General features: G+C 45.5%; 1 protein-coding gene across 11 annotated transcripts in view; it reads left to right on the top strand.

The window, feature by feature from the left end:
* The window catches only part of LOC115135902 (autism susceptibility gene 2 protein-like), a 483,838-nt gene extending 461,490 nt beyond the window's left edge, over positions 1–22,348 (top strand). For 2 of the 11 annotated variants that reach the window (XM_029671080.2, XM_029671089.2), the window contains 13 exons: positions 8,221–8,803; positions 9,778–10,073; positions 11,868–12,106; positions 14,747–14,791; positions 16,206–16,301; positions 16,524–16,595; positions 16,722–16,751; positions 16,972–17,043; positions 17,946–18,087; positions 18,446–18,526; positions 18,714–18,797; positions 18,980–19,220; positions 19,476–22,348. In XM_029671080.2, the coding sequence (XP_029526940.1) occupies positions 8,221–8,803; positions 9,778–10,073; positions 11,868–12,106; positions 14,747–14,791; positions 16,206–16,301; positions 16,524–16,595; positions 16,722–16,751; positions 16,972–17,043; positions 17,946–18,087; positions 18,446–18,526; positions 18,714–18,797; positions 18,980–19,220; positions 19,476–20,775 (3,281 nt within the window). In that variant the 3' untranslated portion in view covers positions 20,776–22,348. The remainder of the gene's footprint in view (positions 1–8,220; positions 8,804–9,777; positions 10,074–11,867; positions 12,107–14,746; positions 14,792–16,205; positions 16,302–16,523; positions 16,596–16,721; positions 16,752–16,971; positions 17,044–17,945; positions 18,088–18,445; positions 18,527–18,713; positions 18,798–18,979; positions 19,221–19,475) is intronic. The other 9 variants (XM_029671086.2, XM_029671085.2, XM_029671082.2 and 6 more) reach the window with 9 other exon arrangements.
* The last annotated feature ends 474 nt before the right edge of the window (positions 22,349–22,822 follow it).

Below are 22,822 nucleotides of genomic sequence, written 5' to 3'. Positions count from 1 at the left end.
AGTAGCACCTGTTTTCTTCTGCCCTCAACAGCTGTCAGCACAACACAGCTGTCAGACTGTATATATCTTGTTTTTCATACAAAACATTTTGACGACGTTAACTAAAATGATCACCTTCCCTCAAGCTTCCTAGCCCTGGTCTTGAACCCAAGCCTAAGTGTTCTACACTTATTTTCGTTCATTGAGAATGTTTTGTGTCCTTTGTGAACCATGAGGGGCTCAGTATCACTCGAGCACATAGGCTGCTTCTGCTGCTAACGAGACATTTCACCCTCCGATAACTGTTGCATACTGGGATTTTGACACTGAGCAAGCCAGACAGTTTGGTCTCCTCTGAGGCTCCTGTATCTTGCATCATGGAGTCTGGGTAGTGGCTAGATAGCCTCATAGTTTCACTTCCCCTCTCATCATCATCATCTTCCTCACCGTGTCTCTCAGACCAAAAGCCACCCATAGGCTAGCCTGATGACAGGTCTGTTTTGTGCTGTCTTGACAACTCTTAAGGTCATTGTCACGCCATAGGAGTTGGCAAGACAGCACAAACAGATCAGGGACAAGGTTATCCCCGGGCCAACGGAGAGACAGACTCAGTGAAGAAGTCTATCCGGCCATTTGGGCTCGACAGAGCATGCACTACTGATCAAATGTTTTAGAACACCTACTCATTCAAGGGTTTTTCTTAATTTTTTACTATTTTCTACATTGTAGGATAATAGTGAAGACATCAAAACTATGAAATAACACATATGGAATCATGTAGTAACCAAAACAAGTGATAAATAAATCAAAATATATTTTATATTTGACATTCTTCAAATAGCCACCCTTTGCCTTGATGACAGCTTTGCACACTCTTGGAATTCTCTCAACCAGCTTCACCTGGAATGCTTTTCCAACAGTCTTGAAGGAGTTCTCACATATGCTGAGCACTTGTTGGCTGCTTTTCCTTCACTCTGCGATCCAACTCATCCCAAACCATCTCAGTTTGGTTGAGGTCAGGGCATTGTGGACGCCAGGTCATCTGATGCAGCACTACAACCACTATCCTTCTTGGTAAAATAACCTTTACACAGCCTGGAGGTGTTTTGGGTCATTGTCCTGTTGAAAAACAAATGATAGCCCCACTAAGCCCAAACCAGATGGGATGGCGTATCACTGCAGAATGCTGTGTAGCCATACTGGTTACCAGCAATGCACCCCCACACCATAACACATCCTCCTCGATGCTTCACCGTGGGAAATACACGTGGAGATCACCCACATCGCGTCTCACAAAGACATGGCGGTTGGAACCAAAAATCTCAAATTTGGACTCCAGACCAAAGAACTAATGTCAATTTCTGGTGTTTCTTGGCCCAAGCAAGTCTCTTCTTATTATTGGTGTCCTTTAGGATGGTTTCTTTGCAGCATTTCGACCATGAAGGTCTGATTCACACAGTTTCCTCTGAACAGTTGATGTTGAGATGTGCCTGTTACTTAACCTTTCTAGCGTCTAGCGGAACCCCTCGACAACATTCCGCTAATTCAAAATTCAAAAATATTTTTCAGAAATATGTAACTTTCACACATTAACAAGTCCAATACAGCAAATGAAAAATACACATCTTGTTAATCTACCCATTGTGTCCGATTTCAAGAATGCTTTACAGCGAAAGCACAACATATGATTATGTTAGGTCATAGCCAAGTCGAAAAAACACACAGCCATTTTTCCAGCCAAAGATAGGAGTCACAAAAAGCAGAAAAAATATCAAATTAATCACTAACCTTTGATGATCTTCATCAGATGACACTCATAGGACATCATGTTACACAATACATGTATGTTTTGTTTGATAATGTGCATATTTATATCCAAAAATCTCAGTTTACATTGGCGCCTTACGTGCAGTAATGTTTTGATTCCAAAACATCCGGTGATTTTGCAGAAATACTCATAATAAACATTGATAAAAGATACACGTGTTATTCACAGAATTAAAGATAGACCTCTCCTTAATGCAAGCGCTGTGTCATATTTTTAAAAAACTTTACGGAAAAAGCATAATCTGAGAACGGCGCTCAATTTCCGCCATTTTGGAGTCAACAAAGTCAGAAACAACACCATAAATAGTCACTTACCTTTGATGATCTTCATCAGAAGGCACTCCCAGGAATCCCAGTTCGACAATAAATGACTGATTTGTTCCATCATTTATGTCCAAATAGCCACTTGTTGTTAGCGTGTTCAGCCCAGTAATCCATCTTCATGAGGCGCAGGCACTTCATCCAGACAAAAACTCGAAAAGTTCCATTACAGTCCTTTAGAAACATGTCAAACGATGTATGGAATCAATCTTTAGGATGTTTTTAACATAAAACATCAATAATGTTCCAACCAGAGAATTCCTTTGTCTTCAGAAAAGCACTGGAACGAGAGGTAACTCTGTCGGGAGCGCGTGTCATGAGACCAAGGCACTCTGCCAGACCACTGACTCATGAGTGGTCTCATGAGCCCCTCCTTTATAGTAGAATCCTCATTCAAGTTCTAAAGACGGTTGACATCTAGTGGAAGCCGTAGAAAGTGCAACTTTATCCCTATCTCAATGTGTATTTGGTAGGCCAAGCTTTGAAAAACTACAAACCTCAGATGTCCCACTTCCTGGTTGTTTTTTTTCTCAGGTTTTCACCTGCCATATGAGTTGTGTTATACTCACAGACATCATTCAAACAGTTTTAGAAACGTCAGAGTGTTTTCTATCCAATACTAATAATAATATGAATATATTAGCATCTGGGACAGAGTAGGAGGTAGTTCACTCTGGGCACGCTATTCATCCAAAAGTGAAAATGCTGCCCCCTATCCTAAAAAGGTTCAACTCTATGAAGCATTTACTTGGGCTGCAATTTCTGAGGCTGGTGACTCTAATAAACTTATCCTCTGCAGCAGAGGTAACTGTGGGTCTTCCATTCCTGCGGCCGTCCTCATGAGAGCCAGTTTCATCATAGCGCTTGATGCTTTTTGCGACTGCACTTCAAGAAACTTTCAGAGTTCTTGAAATGTTCTGCATTGACTGACCTTCATGTTTTAAAGTAATGATGGACTGTCATTTCTCTTTGCTTATTTGAATTGTTCTTGCCAAAGTATGGACTTGGTCTTTTACCAAATAGGGTTATCTTCTGCATACCACTGCTACCATGTCACAACACAACTGATTGGCTCAAACGCATTAAGAAGGAAAGAAATTCCACTAATTAACTTAAGAGTGTACAAAGCTGTTATCAAGGCAAAGGGTGGCTTTTTGAAAAATCTCAAATCTCAAATATATTTAGATTTGTTTAACACTTTTTTGGTTACTCCATGATTCCATATGTGTTATTTCATAGTTTAGATGTCTTCAACATTATTCTACAATGTAGAAAGAAAATAGTAAAAATAAAGAAGAACCCTTGAATGAGTAGGTGTTCTAAAACTTTTAACCGGTAGTGTAGCTAGGCTGTTTGCTGCATTGGTTTTGTGTGATTGATGCCATGGAACCCCTGACTCCATTGGATTGTGTGGTTGAAGGCATGACGTGTGGGTTAAGAATGTGTGATGGGGCTATTTAGGTGAGGAATGGGACAGAGAGACGGGGACATGGACGGAGTGTTGGGAATGGGATGTCCCAGAGGTCTCTACCCCTATAAATCTGTCAGGATGGTCTCCAGGACTCCCTCTCAACACGGGAGAGGAGGAGGAGGGTGAGAGGGAGAGAATAGTGACAGGGATTTTATAGCTGAAGGACAGGTGTATATTGAAATTAATGTGGATGTGCATTATTGTGTAATCATTTGATATATCAGGTTGTAGGCTGTTGTAGCAATCAGTGCTAAAATAAATACTGAAATGCCAGTCCCCTCACTCACCCTTTTTCCTAGTAGTGTGTTCTCGGTTTTGTGCCATACACAAATCAAATCAAACTGTATTTGTCACATGCGCCAAGTAGACCTTACCATGAAATGCATACTTACAAGCCCTTAATCAACAGTGCAGTTCAAGAAAGAGTTAAGAAACTATTTTCCAAATAAAGGAAAGTAAAAAAAATATCAAAAGTAACACAATAAAATAACAATAACGAGGCCAAATACATAGAGTACCGGTACCGAGTCAATGTGCGGGGGTGCAGGTTAGCCGAGGTCATTTGTACATGTAGGTAGGGCTGAAGATAATAAACAGGTTAGCCGAGGTCATTTGTACATGTAGGTAGGGCTGAAGATAATAAACAGGTTAGCCGAGGTCATTTGTACATGTAGGTAGGGCTGAAGATAATAAACAGGTTAGCCGAGGTCATTTGTACATGTAGGTAGGGCTGAAGATAATAAACAGGTTAGCCGAGGTCATTTGTACATGTAGGTAGGGCTGAAGATAATAAACAGGTTAGCCGAGGTCATTTGTACATGTAGGTAGGGCTGAAGATAATAAACAGGTTAGCATCATTTGTACATGTAGGTAGGGCTGAAGATAATAAACAGGTTAGCCGGTTAGGTCATTTGTACATGTAGGTAGGGCTGAAGATAATAAACAGGTTAGCCGAGGTCATTTGTACATGTAGGTAGGGCTCATTTGTACATGTAGGTAGGGCTGAAGATAATAAACAGGTTAGCATTTGTACATGTAGAGGTCATTTGTACATGTAGGTAGGGCTGAAGATAATAAACAGGTTAGCCGAGGTCATTTGTACATGTAGGTAGGGCTGAAGATAATAAACAGGTTAGCCGAGGTCATTTGTACATGTAGGTAGGGCTGAAGATAATAAACAGGTTAGCCGAGGTCATTTGTACATGTAGGTAGGGCTGAAGATAATAAACATTTGTACATGTAGGTAGGGCTGAAGATAATAAACAGGTTAGCCGGGTCATTTGTTAGGTAGGGCTGAAGATAATAAACAGGTTAGGTCATTTGTACATGTAGGTAGGGCTGAAGATAATAAACAGGTTAGCCGAGGTCATTTGTACATGTAGGTAGGGCTGAAGATAATAAACAGGTTAGCCGAGGTCATTTGTACATGTAGGTAGGGCTGAAGATAATAAACAGGTTAGCCGAGGTCATTTGTACATGTAGGTAGGGCTGAAGATAATAAACAGGTTAGCCGAGGTCATTTGTACATGTAGGTAGGGCTGAAGATAATAAACAGGTTAGCCGAGGTCATTTGTACATGTAGGTAGGGCTGAAGATAATAAACAGGTTAGCCGAGGTCATTTGTACATGTAGGTAGGGTAGGATAATAAACAGGTTAGCTCATTTGTACATGATAGGGCTGAAGATAATAAACAGGTTAGCCGAGGTCATTTGTACATGTAGGTAGGGCTAGATAATAAACAGGTTAGCTTTGTACATGTAGGTAGGGCTGAAGATAATAAACAGGTTAGCCGAGGTCATTTGTACATGTAGGTAGGGCTGAAGATAATAAACAGGTTAGCCGAGGTCATTTGTACATGTAGGTAGGGCTGAAGATAATAAACAGGTTAGCCGAGGTCATTTGTACATGTAGGTAGGGCTGAAGATAATAAACAGGTTAGCCGAGGTCATTTGTACATGTAGGTAGGGCTGAAGATAATAAACAGGTTAGCAGGTCATTTGTACATGTAGGTAGGGCTGAAGATAATAAACAGGTTAGCCGAGGTCATTTGTACATGTAGGTAGGGCTGAAGATAATAAACAGGCCGAGGTAAGGTTAGTAGGTAGGGCTGAAGATAATAAACAGGTTAGCGAGGTCATTTGTACATGTAGGTAGGGCTGAAGATAATAAACAGGTTAGCCGAGGTCATTTGTACATGTAGGTAGGGCTGAAGATAATAAACAGGTTAGCCGAGGTCATTTGTACATGTAGGTAGGGCTGAAGATAATAAACAGGTTAGCCGAGGTCATTTGTACATGTAGGTAGGGCTGAAGATAATAAACAGGTTAGCCGAGGTCATTTGTACATGTAGGTAGGGCTGAAGATAATAAACAGGTTAGCCGAGGTCATTTGGGTCATTGAAGATAATAAACAGGTTAGTCATTTGTACATGTAGGTAGGGCAGCCGAGGTCATTTGTACATGTAGGTAGGGCTGAAGATAATAAACAGGTTAGCCATTTGTACATGTAGTCATTTGTACATTTGTAGGTAGGGCTGAAGATAATAAACAGGTTAGCTCATTAAACAGGTTAGTAGGTCATTTGTAGGTAGGTAGGGCTGAAGATAATAAACAGGTTAGCCGAGGTCATTTGTACATGTAGGTAGGGCTGAAGATAATAAACAGTGAACAGCAGCAGCAGTATAAAAACTATTGGAGGGGGGGTGTCAATGTAAATAATCTGGTGGCCATTTGATTCATTGTTCAGCAGTCTTATGGCTTGGGGGTAGAAGCTGTTAAGGAGCCTTTTGGTCCCACACACCCTGACTGACCCCACTCTAACCCCTTCAATTTCCTGTGAGCCTCAAATCTAGCCCCTGGCTTCACCAACTCTAACCTCCAACAGGCGTCAGTCATTTATTCCCCATCCTAATGTGATATAAACCACCACCACAACCCCACTACTACAGAAACAAGAAAGATTGTTGGGAAAGGAAAACAGCAGGGCTGGTGCTTTAAAGGAGCCAGCGGGGGATGTATGTATTTGTTTCCAGGGATCAAGGAAAAGGACAAATTACCCCTCGTGGGAGATGTACACATCTCCTCTCCTCCTCCTGGCCCAGGAGTCTTCATTACGAGAAGAAGAGACACCTTCTTTTCAACGCGTTAGCACATTCTCAAAACAAGCCCAGGGACCTCAGGGGGGAAGGAAATGGGGAATGGATGGATGGAGAATTGGGAGCTCTCTCTCCATCCATCCATCTATTAAGCCAGTGGTGTTTTCTATCGAGAAGGAGCCTCTGTAGAATGGTGATGGCGTGGAGCAGATTGGCGTGGACAATAACATGGATCAGGTCTGAGGATAGACAGACACTGATTGGTGTGAGTTAGGACAAGCTTTATGCGAGTCAGTGCCATAGTAGACTACAGAAAACGGAACTTTATGGAATTTTAAGTTGACCTTGCGGATCCTTTAGAATCAAACATTTTGCGGAGGATTGTGCTTCTTGCTTTACGTCCCCCCTGTATTTAGTACAATGGGTATTGTGTAGGCTATGTGTAATGATCTGATAAAGTGTGCTAGTGCAGAAGGAAACGCTTCATCTGGGAAGAATGTATCTTGTGTTCTCCAGCTGACAGATGTCTTGCCCTGTCCCGTCTCTCCAGGAAGCAGCAGTGGTCAATAGTTGTTACAGCAGATAATAGATATTGGCACCCTGGTCTATCTGGTGCCGGTCAGACATGATCTGACCTGACCCCTAATGATGGTGTCGCATGGGTGCTTAAATCCCTGTTAAACATTCTACTGCTAATGGAGGGGCTCGGTATGGAGCCTGAGAGAGAGGCAGGATGGCTGGGATGCAGGCTGGGGCTCAAGCGTGGTCTGTTCTCTCTCTGTAGGCTAGCTCTCTGTTGTATTACTGCTAGGCTGATCCCCAGGGCCCCTGGTTCTTCCTCTATGAGGCTGGGGCCCCTGGTTCTTCCTCTATGAGGCGGGGGCCCACAGGGACCAGCCTAGCAGTAATACTATAGAGGAAACCACCTCAGAGGCTTCAGCCTGCTATAATGGTGCTCCAGAGGGCTGCCTGCCTGCCTCACAGCCACGGCTCTGGGGAACCAGCCCAATCAACAGCTCTGAAGAGATTTGTGTGTGTGTGTGTGTGTGTGTGTGTGTGTGTGTGTGTGTGTGTGTGTGTGTGTGTGTGTGTGTGTGTGTGTGTGTGTGTGTGTGTGTGTGTGTGTGTGTGTGTGTGTGTGTGTGTGTGTGTGTGTGTGTGTGTGTCCAGAGATAAGTGTTAATTACTGGTTGTGTATGCATTGTCATCCCCAATGAGTCTCTCCGCTCCTGCTCTTGCTCATAGAGAGTTGACTGCTGATGCTACAGCACAATGTCTGTCTGAGTAGGACCTACCGGCCATGCACAAACACTGTAGAGGGGCTCTGTTTAGGTCTTGCATACTGTATATAGTAGTAAGTCAATGGACTTTATCAGTGGACTGTCCTGTAGAAATAAGCAGTTTTTATGTGTAGTGTTTTGAGGTACTTACCAGTTCTTATTTGAACTATGAACTGTGACTGAACTATGAACTGTGACTGAAGTACTGACCAGTCTATATATTTGTGTTTCCTCTCCCTGTCAACAGTTCCAGATTTCAGCGTCGATGCGCTGTCCACCAATGACATCCAGGAGCGTGGCGGCCTGGGCCTCCCCAAGGTGTCAGGCCTAGAGCGCAGCCAGGAGAAGAGCCAGGAGAGCTGCAAGGACGTCCCTGTGCCTCCCCCCGCTCCCAGTGCCCCCAAGCAGCCGCTACCCCCGCAGCCCTATACGGCTGGCCGCCCTCGGCCCCTGCCTCTGTCCCTACCCACCTCCCAGGCCCAGCCCTCTCTCCTCGGCCCCCTTCTGGCACAGGCCCCGGTCCACCAGCCCCCACGCTCAGAGGCTTCTCTCAGGCCTCAGATCCCCGCAGCCCTGCCTCTCGCTCAGGGACCAGAGCCTTCGCAGGCCCCCCAGCCCAGGCCCCAGCACCAGCCTGAGTCCCGGCCCCAGCGCCAGTCTGAGCCACTATCCCACCCCCGGCCTCCGCCCAGTGTGCACCCACACCCCGCCCTACTGTCCCACCACCCCAGCCAGAGCCAGGCCGGGCCTCAACGCCTCCCCTCACACTGTGGGGCCCACCCTCGCCCCCTATCTGCCTACAGCAGCATCCTTAGCCTTAACGGCCTCAGGTGAGTCCCAACACACTCTGTTTACACCAAGATATGTAGGCCTGTTTATCTTTTGTTTGTGTGCGGTTTTGATATTGAGTAATGTAACGAGAAGACCCTTTCAGACCCTCTTTAACTTAAAGTATTCAAACTCTGATCTTATATCAGCATATAAATGATAGGCAAGAACAAGCCTTGAATTAGCATTGAGGTGAAACCCCCCCAGCCAGACAACATCACTGATTCTCACCAGGGTGGGAAAACCACCACCAGTCCAGCTGAGCGATAAGTGCCTTGGATTGGTTAACCACCCACATTGTCATCTGCTGCTATTAATCAGCTAGCTGTTCCATTACCGATAGTCGAGCACTGAGCATTAATTCAGAGCTCCAGGATAGCTCCCCCAGAGTCCCAGTCAGCCCCAGTCCCAGGGAAGGCTCTCCCTCTGAGGGAGGAGCTGGCTCTGTGTCTGACTCCCTCTGCCAGCGTGCCAGTGTGTCAGTCAGTGTGCCAACGGGTCTGGCAGACTGTGAATAATCACGGGGTGGTTACAGAGACAGGCGGCAGCTGCAAATGAGCTTTGGGGCTTAGCTTGTTAAGTTACTGCTACATGACTCTGAGTCTCAGAGAGACAAATCCACACACACAACACAAGGCTCGCTGAGAGACAAATCCACACACACAACACAAGGCTCGCTGCCTTCCTTTTTTCTGCATGTACCTCTGGAGCTGCTTAATTACAGAAATGTTTGAACACAGATGCTGTTCTATAATGTTTGCCAGTGATGGTCATTGGCATCTGAGGGTGTTTTAAAGGTAAAGTTTTGATACATCCTGAGATTCAGAGATAAGTCTCTTGAGGGAAATGCGATGTAAAACCTTTCTGTCAGAGCGTATCTACTATGTGCATAGATGTGGGGAAGCTGATTTAGATGGGAATGTAAAAAACAAAATCCCTCTTTCTCTCTGTCCCCTTGTCCGTCCTATCTCTCTAGCAGCAGTCGGAGTAGTACCCCGGGCGGTACCAAGCCTCACGGCCCTGCTGGTCCGTCCCCACACCTACCCCACCTCCCACCTTCCGGTTCCGCCACTGCAGCCACGGCCTTCCCCCTGCCCCACCCAGCCAATCAGATCGCTCCCCACGGTTTCCCCCCCGCCCTGCAGTCCTCGCCACACCCCCACCACCCCAATATGTTTGCGCCTCCACCAGCCTTGCCCCCACCTCCGCCACTGACGTCTAGCACCCTGCCAGTCCCCGGAGGACACCCCGCCGCTGGGACGCCCTATTCAGGTAGGCACATATACCAGGCTGCCCCCATGTGGACAGGCAGGAGAACTGCACCACAACAGCAGCTGTCGCAACACACAGACAGCGAAGAGCAAAGCTGTACTACATTCTCATGGCTGTTGTGGCAGAAGCCAGGTCATCTGTGGCGTGAGAGCGGTGCGTGTGGAGCCCTAGACTTATTGAAATGTGACAGGGAGCGAGACAGAGACTTACATAATGTTACCTTTGTGCTAATTTATAGGAGACAGAGACTGACAGGTAAGGATTCCACATATAACTGCACTATGTGCCGTCTGTGTTTGTCTATAATGGTGCAGTAGGTGCAGACAGGTGTCCTGTCCTTCCCTCGGTCAAGATTCTGTTGTGTTTGATTGGTTGATCACTCAAACAACACACACTTTTTCCCCCAATCAGCCCATGTGATGAATGCCCTCTCCTGTCGTGCCACTTGTGATCTAGCTTAATGTCAGAGTCTCACTGAAATGGAGTATTATCATGGTTTAATAAAACTATGAGCAATTCTCATTTTCACAAGGAAATGTGTTCATCTCACAGAAATCTATTCAGTCAAAACAGCATAATGAACTCTGCTGTATATTGTTCAGATTCTAATGAAACTTTTATGAAGAAACAAATCAAATGTCCCTCATCTCAGTAAGAGCTAGAAATAAATGTATGAAATGGTGCATTATATTACAGTGGAATACAAATTATATGGTTACTCTGGAGAAAATACAATTTCTCGGGCCAATTTACTCAATTTTTTGGATGGATTTGGATGGAGAGCGTAATATAAAATGCATTTCTCTGTTTCTCCTCAAGCCGTTGTTTGCCAGTCAGTTGATCAACAGCTCTGTTCTAAAATGGTTTTTGAGGTATTCATGTAATTGCAATAAAGGTGCTGACTCTTCGAGCAGCAGGCACCATTCAGGGATGCCCTGTGTGACTCCCATAGTAAAGAGAATACCTGAACTTTGGTTCTCTATCTTGGTTTTAATGTGATATGTGACTAACACTATACATCCTCTGTAAGGGTTGTTCTCTGATCATGAAGTACTGTACCTCTATAGATGTTGTTCCTCTGATCATGAAGTACTGTACCTCTATAGATGCTGTTCCTCTGATCATGAAGTACTGTACCTCTATAGATGTTGTTCCTCTGATCATGAAGTACTGTACCTCTATAGATGTTGTTCCTCTGATCATGAAGTACTGTACCTCTATAGATGTTGTTCCTCTGATCATGAAGTACTGTACCTCTATAGATGTTGTTACTCTGATCATGAAGTACTGTACCTCTATAGATGTTGTTCCTCTGATCATGAAGTACTGTACCTCTATAGATGTTGTTACTCTGATCATGAAGTACTGTACCTCTATAGATGTTGTTACTCTGATCATGAAGTACTGTACCTCTATAGATGTTGTTACTCTGATCATGAAGTACTGTACCTCTATATATGTTGTTCCTCTGATCATGAAGTACTGTACCTCTATAGATGTTGTTACTCTGATCATGAAGTACTGTACCTCTATAGATGTTGTTCCTCTGATCATGAAGTACTGTACCTCTATAGATGTTGTTCCTCTGATCATGAAGTACTCTACCTCTATAGATGTTGTTACTCTCACACAAAACCGATCCAGCACAGACACTTTGACTATCACGTCTTGTCTTACTCTGCTATTCTTAGACAAAACAGATCCAGTGTGGCCAAACGGACACCTGTCCTGAACGTGAGTGTCATCTTTCCTCCTCTCTTCCTCTTCTCTATCTCTCCTTTCTCTCTCCTCCAGAACAAGACCTGCTACGCCAGGAGCTCAACAACCGTTTTCTCGCCTCGCAGAGCGCCGACCGCGGGGCCTCCCTGGGCCCGCCCCCGTACCTGCGCACCGAGCACCACCAACACCAGCACCAGCACCAGCATCAGCACCAACACACGCACCAGCACACCCACCAGCACACCTTCACCCCCTTCTCCCACGCCATCATGCCTACCCCTGCACCCCCCATGGTGCGTACCCCAGCCAGAAATGTGAGGATAAGTAGAACACTACTCCTGGGAGGGCAGAGGGGGTTGGTGGTTTTGGACTGGAAGGGGAGGTGGACTGGGGGGTAAGGGGTGTGGATAATGATAATAATGTTTAATTATGGTTTATTTTATTAAGCATTTACAGCAAAAATCTCCAAAAAGGTGTTTGTTGTACATACAGAAACAGTAGGGTGGAATGGATAGTGTTTTAATACAGTATTGGTGATCCTATAAGGCAGTTCCAGTCTTGCTGGAGGGAAACAGGGGTTTTCTGTGGCGTGTCGCTCAATGATGACCCATCTGTTTCTGCGTTTTTTACCACAGTGATACCTTTCTTCTCCCAAATTTTTTTGTGTGTTTTCTCTGGCATATTTCGGGCACCCCAAACTGGAATAGAGCTATTTTTAAACTAGCAGTAAAATGCTGTTAGTTTGAGGCCACAGGCACTGTGTGGCTGTCCCTCTGAAACAGGCCTGCTCACCAGCCCTCTCTCTAACACATACACGCACGCACACACGTACACACACACAGACACACCGTGGCCCCAGACAATGCACACACACACTCTCACATAGGCCTACTGTAACTACTGAGTATTTTACATTGCTCTGAAGATTTTCCTCAAAGGTGGAATGGCTAGCGCTCTGACAGCTAATGAGGATATAAAAGTGTTTTTACGGCCGCAGTGTTTAAACTTAACTGTGGGAAATGTTCTCCCTGGGTCCACATTAAACCACTTAAACCTCCCCAAATTAAACACAGAAATACAGAGAGCTGGATAGTTTATGAGCTCTTCAGTCACTCACAAAATGGGAGGGTGAAAAGCGGGGAAAGGACTCTTCAGGCAGAGGATAACGATGTGGACAAATGGCTCCTCTGTCTTCTTGATTCACTAAATAGCCCAGTCTTTCATGTCAATAATTAAGCTTCTGTTGAGCTGCTGTGATATTCTTTCAGATGTACATTGTGTGACTCCTGAAATGTCCTAAAAAGGGGACATTATGTAGTCACTCAACTCTCTCTGTTAGTCAGCACGTACATTGCCTTGCAAATGTATTCATCCCCCTTGGTGTTTTTTCCTATTTTGTTACATTACAACCTGTAATTTAAATGTATTGTTATTTGGATTTAATGTAATGGACATACACAACATAGTCAAAATCGGTGAAGTGAAATGAAAAAAATGTATTGTTTCAAAAAATTCTAAAAAATGTAAATGGAAAAGTGGTGTGTGCATATGTATTCACCCCCTTGCTATGAAGCCCCTAAATCAGATCTGGTGCAACCAATTACCTTCAGAAGTCACATAATTAGTTAAATAATGTCCACCTGTGTTCAATCTAAGTGTCACATGATCTCAGTATATATACACCTGTTCTGAAAGGCCCCAGAGTCTGCAACACCACTAATCAATGGGCACCACCAAGCAAGCGTCACCATGAAGACCAAGGAGCTCTCCAAACAGGTCAGGGACAAAGTTGTGGAGAAGTACAGATCAGGGTTGGGTTGTAAAAAATAGCAGAAACTTTGAACATCCCACGGAGCACCATTAAATCCATTATTTAAAAATGGAAAGAATATGGCACCACAACAAACCTGCCAAGAGAGGGACGCCCACCAAAACTCACGGACCAGGCAAGGAGGGCATTAATCATAGAGGCAACAAAGAGATCAAAGATAACCCTGAAGGAGCTGCAAAGCTCCACAGCAGAGATTGGAGTATCTGTCCATAGGACCACTTTAAGCCGTACACTCCACAGAGCTGGGCTTTATGGTGTTCGCCAAAAGGCAAGTGGGAGACTCCCCAAACATATGGAAGAAAGTACTCTGTTCAGATGAGACCATCAAGGAAAATGCTATGTCTGACGCAATCCCAACACCTTCCATCATCCCGAGAACACCATCCCCACAGTGAGGCATGGTGGTGGCAGCATCATGCTGTGGGGATGTTTTTCATCAGCAGGGACTGGGAAACTGATCAGAATTGAAGGAATGATGGATGGCGCTAAATGCAGGGAAATTCTTAAGGAAACCTGTTTCAGTCTTCCAGAGATTTGAGCCTGGGACGGAGGTTCACCTTCCAGCAGGACAATGACCCTAAGCATACTGCTAAAGCAACACTCAAGTGGTTTAAGGGGAAATATTTAAATGTCTTGGAATGGCCTAGTCAAAGCCCAGACCTCAATCCAATTGAGAATCTGTGGTATGACTTAAAGATTGCTGTTCACTAGCAGAACCCATCCAACTTGAAGGAGATGGAGCAATTGAAGAATGGGCAAAAATCCCAGTGGCTAGATGTGTCAAGCTTATAGAGACATACCCCAAGAGACTTGCAGCTGTAATTGCTGCAAAAGGTGGCTCTGCAAAGTATTGACTTTGGGGGGGTGAATAGTTATGCACACTCAAGTTCAGTTTTTTTGTCTTATTTCTTGTTTGATTCACAAGAAAAAATATTTTGCATCTTCAAAGTGGTAGTCATGTTGTGTAAATCAAATTATACAAACCCCCCAAAAATCAATTTAAATTCCAGATTGTAAGGCAACAAAATAGGAAAAATGCCAAAGGGGGTGAATAGTTTTGCAAGCCACTGTATCCTCTCTATCATCCTTGTTCTTAGTTCTGTTTATTTCATTCCTTCTACAGTTTGAAAAATTCCCAACAAAAGTTGACCCTTTCTACAGACACAGCGTGAGTTTCTCTATGTGTTTGTGGGGCAGTTTGTGCATTCTTCACCCATCCAGCCATGCTAGTCCATGTTGTAGCTGTGTGTGTATTTGTACAATAGCTCCCATGCCATCCCCCTCAGCTTCTGCTCTGAGAGAATACAGTGTCCTGTCAGTCCACAGATGAAGACTGGGCAGATGCTCTATCTATGTCTTACCCATCACAAATGTCTGTCTGCTAACACAACTGTCTGCTTGCTCATTCATTCACTACTGTGGAACCTGGCTGAAGCATTTAAACCCCCTTCCTATTCAAGTGAATAGAACAAATCAATTGAGTTCAGTGGCTCTATCAAGTGTGTGTGTGTGGTATGTGAGTGTGTGTGTGTGGTATGTGAGTGTGTGTGTGGTATGTGAGTGTGTGTGTGGTATGTGAGTGTGTGTGTGGTATGTGAGTGTGGTATGTGAGTGTGTGTGTGGTATGTGAGTGTGTGTGTGGTATGTGAGTGTGTGTGTGGTATGAGAGTGTGTGTGGTATGTGAGTGTGGTATGTGAGTGTGTGTGTGGTATGTGAGTGTGGTATGTGAGTGTGTGTGTGGTATGTGAGTGTGTGAGTGGTATGTGAGTGTGTGTGTGGTATGTGAGTGTGTGTGTGGTATGTGAGTGTGTGTGTGTGGTATGTGAGTGTGTGTGTGTGGTATGTGAGTGTGGTATGTGAGTGTGTGTGTGGTATGTGAGTGTGTGTGTGGTATGTGAGTGTGTTTGTGGTATGTGAGTGTGTGCCGCTGTATGCTTTGTCTCTACCACTTAACCTCTGCCTTCATTTACTGCTCTGCTATTCAGAGGCATTCACCTGTTTCCCACGTTGTGAATCAGAGTAGCAATTACATGTTCGTTAGAGTTTGGTCTTAATTCATCTCACTGCTATCAGCACAGTTAGGTGGGCTAACCCCTATTTAAAATGAATTAATTAATGTGTCAACAGAGAGACACTGGTTGTGATTACATAGGAGTATTCTTTCTGGTGAGAGTTCCTTTTAACTGTCTACACTCAAGAGAAAGACTATAGCAGTAAATGGGTTTTAGCGGCTAACAAGTAATTCATAGGTTATTAGTGTGTAATTTCAATGTTAGTGCTTAGTAAATACCTGGTGATTTCAGTAGTATAAACAAGTGTGACCATTTTAGTTTTGCTGAACACTTTGAGGCACTAAGATCAGTGACAGTTGTAGCTACCTGACTGACGGCAGTTTGGATGTTTACCCCTAGTGATGCTGGTGTTGTTCCCTCCACCCCGCCCACCCTGTACCCTGTCATGTCATCCTGGCCCCTCTCTCCTTCATCTCACTGTTCATACAGCTGCTGTCCTTCTCTGTCTGAACAACACAACACTCCACCCATCATCACTCCTCTCTCTGTTCCTTCTCTTCTTTTCTCAGCTGTTCCACTCCTACCCCCCGGGCGTGTCCGGCATTCCACCGGTGATCCCTCCAACCGGGCCCTTTGGCTCGCTGCAGGGGGCCTTCCAGCCCAAGGTAGGGCCACATCCCAACACCACACACACACACACACAGTTGGTGAACCTGATAAACACACCTTCAGTGTAGTGTGCTCTCTGAAGACCAACACACAGCTAAACATACAGTACGTTATCAGAATAGGGAGTGAACTTGAAAAACATGTGCATGTACACACTGAAGACAGAGACGATGCTCCCCATACCTCCTCTCACAATGAGCTCTCTCTGTGTTCTGCAGACTTCTAACCCACTGGATGTGGCCTCAAGACCTGGAGCAGTCCCACACACACTCTTACACAAGGACCCCAGGGTAAGCACCCTAGCTGGACACACTCACACACTCAATAAGGAAGCCATGCATAGTTGCTAATTAGGAACGCCTGAATGACAGACATTAAAGTAACTGAGCCATCTCTCTCTCTCTCCTCTCCTCTAGCTAACGGATCCGTTTCGGCCCATTCTCAGGGTAAGAATGTTAATAGCTGTAGTTGTTTCTCCCCTAACTTCCTTCCCCTAATATGTTTATTGCAGTAAAATGTTGTTGTTTGCACAACCAAGTTAGTGAACAAACTGGACAAAGATGTAACCTTGTCCTGGACAAATAAAAATGTCCCTAATGCGTATACAGTCCTTGAGAATCCTACATTTAAGGTTAACCATATCAGCTGGCTTTGTGTTTTGTGCAGAAACCAGGGAAGTGGTGTGCCATGCATGTCCATATGGCCTGGCAGATCTACCACCACCAACAGAAAGTCAAGGTGAGACCTCCCCTTTGCACTTCCTTCCACTCACAGACTATAGAGAAACAGTCTAATGTGCTTCATTATAGTGTGATTCTCTAAACCCCAATGTATTATCATCTAAGACCCAGTCTAGTTGAGGTAGTAGTGTAATCCAGCTCCTCTCCTGGAGAGAGACAGTATAGAGAGAGAGAGAGAGAAGAGAGACAGTATAGAGAGAGACAGTATAGAGACAGTATAGAGAGAGAGAGAGACAGCATAGAGAGAGAGAGAGACAGTATAGAGAGAGAGACAGTATAGAGAGAGAGAGACATTATAGAGAGAGAGAGAGAGAGACAGTATAGAGAGAGAGACAGTATAGAGAGAGAGAGACAGTATATAGAGAGAGAGAGACAGTATAGAGAGAGAGAGACAGTATATAGAGAGAGAGATACAGTATAGAGAGAGAGAGAGGAGACAGTATAGAGAGAGGAGAGACAGTATAGAGAGAGAGACAGTATATATATAGAGAGAGAGAGGAGAGACAGTATAGAGATAAAGAGAGAGGAGAGAGAGAGAGACAGTATAGAGAGAGAGAGACAGTATAGAGAGAGAGACAGTATATATAGAGAGAGTCCCATAGAGAATCTTATAAGAGGACTGCCATCTTGTGTTACTTTCACTGATGTAGTGGAGGGTAAGTGTTTACAACCCTTTTGCAGAGAAATGCACAAAAATATAGGGGGCGTTACTTTAATCACCGCGATCGGCACTCAGCGTTTACCCACCTATTTTTTATTTCCTCTACATTACTGGGTACCTTCACGCCTTAGCCCACAAATAACCAACAAAACCCTTTTTACAGTTGGTATCCTTGCTGACCCTGCAGTGTTGGTGGTGTGTTTTTCATGTGCTGTTTCCTCCTGTCTGGCGTCTTCCAGCAGCAGATGCAGGTCGACCCGCACAAGCTGGACTTCGGGCTCAAGCCGGAGTTCCTGAGTCGACCCCCCGGCCCCAGCCTCTTTGGCGCGATGCACCACCACCACGACTTAGCACGTCCCGCCACACTCTTCTCAGCAGCAGGTGAGTGTGGGTTGGTTAGTGCCCTTGGTAGAAGATGATTGACACCATAGAAATGAGATTTTTAGAAGGGAAAAGCCCTTCAGACCAGGGCAATTTGACTGGAACACTCATTGGTCATTGTATTTCTATGATTGACACGCTACTTCCAGGACCTCTTCTCCAAAGGAGATCAAGCCTTCTGGGCCCATAGAGAGGTCTATTTTTAACAGAGTGTCGAGGCACAGGTCACAGGTCTCCACCTGGGTTATAGATTACATGCTAAGATCAATGCTCTTACCTCTTAAAAGGAAAGAATAGTGTTTCTCAGTTTAAAATCCTTATGGAAGATGTGTTACATCAACTCTCTTTTCCATGTCAGGCTCTACACACCCGTCAGCCGGACCTTTCGGCCACCCGTCCCACCACCCCGGCAACTTCCTCACCCCTGCACCTCACTTAGGTAAGACACAGCACGCACAGCGCACCTAGTCACGTCAAATGCACATCAATTGATCCTTGTCTCACTGAGGCTGTATGGAGAGCTAACAAGTACAGTATGTCTGTGTCAGAAGCTGGTTGACCCAGTACAGGAGCAATATAGATAATGTGCTAACTGTGTTCTCTCTCTCTCTCTCTCTCTCTCTCAGAGCCATTCAGTAGGCCTCCCTCGTTTGGAGGTCTCTCATCTCTCAGCACAGCAGCCTTCGGTGGGCTTGGAAACCCAGCACTAAGTGAGTTTCATTTCCATGACATCATGTATTTGACAACCAAACATTTGAGGATTTCCTGTTAGATTATAAAAATTAATGTTGCATGATGTTTTCATCAAATTCAAAACAGACTTGACTGACCGCCACACCAGCGAGATATGCTTTTAACTTGCGTTTTGGTATTTTCTTCTTTCCGTATGTTGAATCTCTAACAGCGCCTAACTCTGTGTTTGGCCATAAAGACAACCCCAATGCACAGCAGCACTTCAACAACAACCACGAGCCATGGAACCGGCTGCACCGCACACCACCCTCCTTCCCCACCCCTCCGCCTTGGCTCAAACCTGCCGACTCGGAGAGGAGCGCCTCAGTCAGCTCCCATGAGAGAGACAGAGACTCAGACAAGCGAGACACGTCCTCCATCAACAAAGACGACAAGGAGAGGTAGGTGTAATGGAGGGGTTTTATCTGTAGCAGTCACACCAGCAGAATGTCAGAAGTTGTAAAGCTTTGTCATGGCTGAGACTATTTTATTTGAGAGTTGAATAGATGTCGATGTTTTAGGGGACTTGTGCCAACTAAAATTAAACCACTAAAAAATTAAACCACCTAAAATTAAACCACTGACAAACACTGAAATAGTGGTACAAATGTTACATTTCCTTAATCTTTAAAGCCCATTGTTTTGTGTCCAACCAGGGAAGCCATGGAGAAGCGTCACCAGAGCCATCCGTCCCCAGTCCCCATTAACCCTATCAGCCAACTGGGTCACAGCCGTCCCCCAGAGCCTCAAAAGAACCACCTGCCCCCCAGTGAACCCCCCAGGGACAAGGACAAGCCCAAAGACCGAGACAGGGACCGGGAGCACCCCGACTCCTGGAAGCTCAACGGCACAGACGAGCACAAACTCAAAGAGAATCACCACAGCGACAAGGATACAACACCAATCATCCACGACGGGCGGGTGACTGAGGACAAGGCCAACGGTAGAGGAACGACCTCACCCTACATCCGCCAGACCAGCCTGGACCGGCCCAACGGGGGGCTGGGGAGGGGGGAGAGAGAGGCCCTGATGGAGAAGAAGGGAGAGCTGCCCTCTTTCTACGAGCACCACAAGAAGAACAACAACGAGGTGAAGGTAAAGGAGGAGAGGAAAGAGGAGCAGGACAGCCCTACGGACAGGGACAGACCCCCCTCTCACCCTCACCTCCACCCACACCTGCCCCAGGTGCCCCTCACGCCCAGCCTCCACACCCACCACCACCCCCCTTCCTCCATGGCGATGCCCATGGGCATGGCGGGCGTCCACCCAATGAACAGCATCAGTGGCCTGGAGAGGACTCGAATGGTGGCCCCCTTCTTGGGCATCAGCCCCATTCCGGGGGCAGAGAGGTTCCCCTACCCAGCCTTCCACTGGGACCCCATGAGGGACCCCTACAGGGGCCTAGACATCCACAGACGGGACCCTCTGGCCAGGGACCTGCTGCTGAGAAACGACCCCCTGCATCGGCTGGCCGGGCAGCGCCTCTACGAGGCAGAACGCTCCTACAGGGAACGAGAAGCTCATGACTTTAACCGCGACCACCACCACCCTCTAGCCCTGGAGCAGCGCCGGGAGCAGGAGGCCCGGGCACACTTAGAGGAGCGTGAGCGGTTGCACATGCTCAGAGAAGACTACGAGCACGGCCGCCTGCATGCCGCCATGCACCACCCGGCCCTGGACGGCCACCTGCCACACCACCACGCTGGCCTCATGGTCCCCGGATTACCCAGCATGCACTACCCCAGGGTCAGCCCTTCGGCCGCCGCTGCAGCTCACGCCGCCCACCAGAACGGTATCCTCAACAAAACCCCGCCCACAGCCTCCCTGAGTGCCCCGCCCCCCCTCATCCCCACGCTGGGTGCCAGGCCTGGCTCCCCCAGACGGACTACGCCCCTCACCACAGACATCAGAGACAGACCATCAGCACACAACCACAAAGACATAGAGGCACGGTGAGCAGAGTGGGGCGCAATCCTCACCCTGGATTGGAGGCAGACTACAGGCATACTCTGCCCTGTGCCTCACACCAAGCACTTAGCTTTGGGAACAGCAGACTGTACCATAGCTGTGAATAATATGTGGGGGAGAACACCCACAGATGATGTTTTTGTAAAAAAAAAAAAAAAAAAAGTTGTGTGTGTGTGTGGGGGGGGGGGGGTTGCTCCAGTTTGCTCCTGCTTTCTGTGTGTATTATTTCTCTTGTACAGAACGTGTCCTGGACTACCCTGAAGGTGTGTAGGGCAATGGAAACGGCACCCTCACAAAGACGTTTTGGAATGTACAGGTACTTCAATGCATTGACAGGCAGCAAAGTGTGTAGATATGTGTACAGTCGACATGCTCACTCCTTAAGGAACAAATCATGGTACAAATATGCAAAAGGGTGTTTTGAAAGCTTTACTTTGAACAAATGTAAATAGAGTACTATTATTAATGAGGAGGAAGTTCAGAATGTGCTTTTTGCTGATTGGTTTTAGCTTGACGCAGCTGAAAAGGTTAACATTGTACCACCATGCCCCACATTCAACTATGCAACAAATGTCTTGGCTTCTACTCTGAAAGCCAGCCTGGTCACCATCCCAACGGACTCTGACAAAACTGTATTCTCTCCACAACCTAGATCTCACAAACCCCCAGTACTCATAGAAAATGTTGTGCAAACGTTAAACAATTTTATTAAATATGATACAAAAGTGTGGTAACAATCCTTAAAATTCCCATTATAGAGCTATTCATTTTGCAGAGGAATTCCAATGCCTGAAGTCACAGTGGTTCCCAACTTGTTTCCCTTACTGTACCACCAAGTGAATTTTGCTCTGCCCGGAGTACCCCCTCATGTGCATTTTACCAGTAAGCCTATGGTCTAAAGAGTCTTCACAAGTACCCCCTGGATAGGCCAAGTATCCCCAGGGGTCCTAGTATGTCTGGTTGGGAACCACTGACCTAACAGAGAAAGGTTGATAGAAAGTGAGAGAGATCACTTACTCCAACAATTCAACTCCTACCACCATTCTTGTTTTGGAGAGAATACAGCACATTTACAAAAAGACCCCACATTTTCCCCTCTAAAGGAGTGTACAGTATGTGTTTGGAAATAAGTTATGTTGGTCTAACAGTGTATTAAAGTGCTATCCTAAGCTGTTGTATCTACAAAAATAAAAAATAAAGACAAAAAAGCCAGTCTAAACTATGGACAGTTTGTTTCTAAAGAGCAGATATCTATTTTAGTAGTCCACTGAAGGTTTAGTTGTGCGCTTCAAAAACTCTGTGAGAGCCAGATGTTGTGCAGTGTTTTTTTAACCCACATTAAAAATGTCCACTGGAGCCGTAGTGGTTAGTCAATGCATATTGCAAAGAGATTGTAAACAAGAAAAACAATTTTGCTGTTTATCATGTATGTAAAAAAAAAAACTGTCTTTCTAGATGAGAAAAAAACAAAACAAAACAAATGATGCGACTGACTCTTCAGCATGCTCCTCATTTAAACGTGTGTTATGTCAATTGTGCCATGTTATTAAAAAATGTGAACTAAAAATGTCTACTGGCTTTTTTATGACCATGAGAGGAAAACAATGGCGGTTCCCGGATATTACAAGACCAACTCATAAATCTACCTGTGCCGGGGCAGACGTCGGACTCAAGGGCATGATGCTTTGCATTTTTCAGGGGCAGGATGGGAGAGCACTGAAAATCCATCAATATCTCCATCACTCTAAATCAGAAATTACTCACAGTACTGTATGGCATTCACATTTCCTGAAGTGAATTATGACTTTTTGATAGATATCTATAGCCAATAATCTCTTATTCACTAATATGGTGGTGGCAGGTAGCCTAGCGATTAATAGCATTGGGTCAGTAACCCGAAAGGTCTTTGTTTCGGCTCTCCAAGCCGACTTGTGAAAAATGGGTCGATGTGCCCTTGAGCAAGGCACTGAACCCTAGTTGCTCTGGATAAGAACATGTACAGAAATGTATTGACCTGTGATTGTCCAGTTGTTTT

Source organism: Oncorhynchus nerka, linkage group LG10 (genome assembly GCF_034236695.1).
Source record: "Oncorhynchus nerka isolate Pitt River linkage group LG10, Oner_Uvic_2.0, whole genome shotgun sequence".
Taxonomy (NCBI): Eukaryota; Metazoa; Chordata; class Actinopteri; order Salmoniformes; family Salmonidae; genus Oncorhynchus; species Oncorhynchus nerka.
Note: the sequence above shows the minus strand (reverse complement) of the source record. Positions and strands in the feature narration are given on the sequence as shown.